Source organism: Rhinopithecus bieti, unplaced genomic scaffold, assembly GCF_001698545.2.
Source record: "Rhinopithecus bieti isolate Rb0 unplaced genomic scaffold, ASM169854v2 scaffold_33940, whole genome shotgun sequence".
Lineage (NCBI taxonomy): Eukaryota > Metazoa > Chordata > Mammalia > Primates > Cercopithecidae > Rhinopithecus > Rhinopithecus bieti.
Genome location: NW_016814565.1, coordinates 258,979 through 261,755, shown reverse-complemented (window position 1 = coordinate 261,755; position 2,777 = coordinate 258,979). Strand labels below are relative to the sequence as shown.

The following is a 2,777-nucleotide window of genomic DNA, read 5'->3' as shown; positions in this document are numbered from 1 at the left end:
ACGCGTACATGTAGGTTTATAGCGGTACTATTCACAATAGCAAAGACTTGGAAACAACCCAAATGTCCATCAATGATAGACTGGATTAAGAAAATGTGGCACATATACACCATGGAATACTATGCAGCCATAAAAAAGGATGAGTTCGTGTCCTTTGCAGGGACATGGATGAAGCTAGAAACCATCATTCTGAGTAAACTATCCCAAGGACAGAAAACCAAACACCGCATGTTCTCACTCATAGGTGGGAACTGAACAAGAACACTTGGACACAGGGGGTAACATCACACAACCCCCATGATCTCGGGGTGGGGGGAGGGGGGATAGCATTAAGAGATATACCTAATGTAAATGACGAGTTAACGGGTGCAGCACACCAACACGGCACATGTATACATATGTAACAAACCAGGACGTTGCGCACATGTACCCTAGAACTTAAAGTATAATTTAAAAAAAATGTTACAGGGTATATCCTTTCTCCCAAATAATGGAACCAGATAAAAAAAAAAAAAGGGGGAACATAAAATGGCGCCGGCCTGACTCGGATCACGTGACCGCCATTTCTTTCCTTCCCACCCGGAGGAAAGCCCTTCCTTCAGAGCAAGCGCAACACATATAGCCCAGCGGCTCATTGTTAAGCTAGGCCAAGGCAACCCTTAGGCGCGCTCTATTTCTGCCTCCGTAGCGAAAGGGCCAGGCGCATTGAGCGGTCAGGAGAGCGCGCACGCAGAACGTCAGCCAGTAAGCGCCGTTCCTCCGGGAGATGTGGAGGAGGGGAGCGGCGTGGAGGAAGAGGGGGAAGTTGGCGCATGCGCCTAAGGCTGACGGGTTTGAAATGGCTTCGATGTTAGCCGGGACCCGACTCAGGTGAAGGTCTGGTCAGCGCGGTTGGAGCGGTGGGCGGCGAAGCCGGGGGTCTTAATATCCTGTCGGATCTGTGGAAAGGCCAGGAGCGATCTTTCGGGTAGCGCGGCGGCCCTGGGCGGCGACGGTGGGGCTCTTGCGGGACTGGGACGGGAGGGACGCGGTCCCTTTTGTGCGGGTCGGAGCAGGCCCGGCGCGGCCAGCCCCTCCCCCACCACTCGGCACCTCAGGTGCCCCCAGCGCCCCTCAGCCTCGGCATGGCGATTCCTCCGTCCCCCGCCCATTGCTCCCGAGTCGCTGCGGTTGTACCCTCCTGGCCCCTCGGCCCGGGACATCGTGGCGGGTCCCGGCGGCGTGGGTCTTGGGCTTTATCCATGAGTGGTTAACGAGCCCAGGGATCTCGAGTGTCGTGGGGCGGTGGGTTCCGCCTTCCGTCGCCGGTGGCCGGCACGGAGCTGGGACTGGAGGAAGATGGACGGCCGGGCTCCGGCCCTTGAGGGTCGCGGCGGCCGAGGATGGGGTGCGCGGGTAGAGAATCTTCGCCTTTTCTGGTTTGTCTTTGGGGGAGGGGTTTTCCCAGTGGTTCTTTAAGGGACATCCATTATCTCAACGACTTTTTCCCTCGAGATCGGGGATGGAAAAGAAGCCTCCCAAGTTCCTTCTCTACTCTGGAAAGTAGAGATGTTCGTTATTTAAATGATATCCTTAAATACCTGTGATGGGGGTCTTGTCCCAATATCCGTTATTGGTTTTAACATTACCCTGGCCTCACTCCCCAACTCATTGCCAGAAGAAACGCGTAGGCTGTATTTCCTGTGAATATAAAGTTGTAAACTTTTTGTTAACAATTGGGTAGATTCTGTTTAAATGTGACAATTTGTAGTCCCAGAAAGCAGAGCTTTTGTGAGTCTCCCCTAATGTTATCTTGTAAAATAGGGCACTCTTGGTGATCTACTTGATGTAAAATGTTTTTGCTGCATATTGGATGTTCATTTGCCCTTTTTCTACTTACAGTTGTTATTTCTGCTGAAATCTGCGAAGACGTCCTTGACACATTAAACATTTCTTTCTAGTATAATATCCTTTTGTGATATCTGTAGCTTGGTTGGACTTTAAAATGTGGATCCTTTTCTTGATAGATCGATGCTATAGAAGACAAACAAGGGAAGGTTTTTTTCCTTTTGCATCATGGCTCAGTTTGGAGGACAGAAGAATCCGCCATGGGCTACTCAGTTTACAGCCACTGCGGTATCACAGCCAGGTCAGGCTTCTAAATACATGTACTGTAAATGTTTGTGGGGAACTTGTTAAAACTAGGTGAATTAGGGCCGGGGGTGGTGGCTCCCGCCTGTTATCCTAGCACTTTGGAAACCCGAGGAGGTGGATAACGAGGTCAGGAGTTTGGGACCAGCCTGGCCAACATAGTGAAACCCTGTCTCTACTAAAAATACTAAAATTAGCCGGGCCTGGTGGCACGCCCCCAAAATCCTAGCTACTCAGGAGGCTGAGGCAGGAGAATCCCTTGAACCCGGGAGGCGGAGGTTGCAGTTAGCCAAGATCGCGCCACTGCACTCCAGCCTGGGCGACAGAGCAATACTCCGTCTCAAAAAAACAAAACAACGTGAATTAGGCTGTTCTGATATTCTGATACTGTAAAGTATTTGCAAATTGTGAATTCATTAACTTTCTCTGAAGTTCCTTTTTAAAAATCCATAGATCAACTAACAAAAAAGCTGTTTTATATAGCAGTTTGGACAGTTTTGTAGTTTTTTAATACCTTAGATTAACTTTTAATTGATTTAATTGTGTTAGAGGTTAGCCACTCATTCGAGTATACTGTATTTGGCATGTTAAGTTGTCAGTATTCATGAGTTATATTTATTTATTTATTTATTTATTTATTTATTTAC

General features: G+C 48.9%; 1 protein-coding gene across 10 annotated transcripts in view; it reads left to right on the top strand.

Moving 5' to 3' along the window:
* The first annotated feature begins 529 nt into the window (after positions 1 to 529).
* CCAR1 (cell division cycle and apoptosis regulator 1) overlaps positions 530 to 2,777 on the top strand; it is a 75,984-nt gene continuing 73,736 nt past the window's right edge. For 2 of the 10 annotated variants that reach the window (XM_017851451.1, XM_017851453.1), the window contains exons 1-2: positions 530 to 870; positions 2,007 to 2,128. In XM_017851451.1, coding sequence (XP_017706940.1) covers positions 2,056 to 2,128 — 73 coding nt within the window. In that variant the 5' untranslated portion in view covers positions 530 to 870; positions 2,007 to 2,055. Of the gene's footprint in view, positions 995 to 1,019; positions 1,396 to 2,006; positions 2,129 to 2,777 lie in introns of those variants that run through there. The other 8 variants (XM_017851450.1, XM_017851449.1, XM_017851452.1 and 5 more) reach the window with 7 other exon arrangements.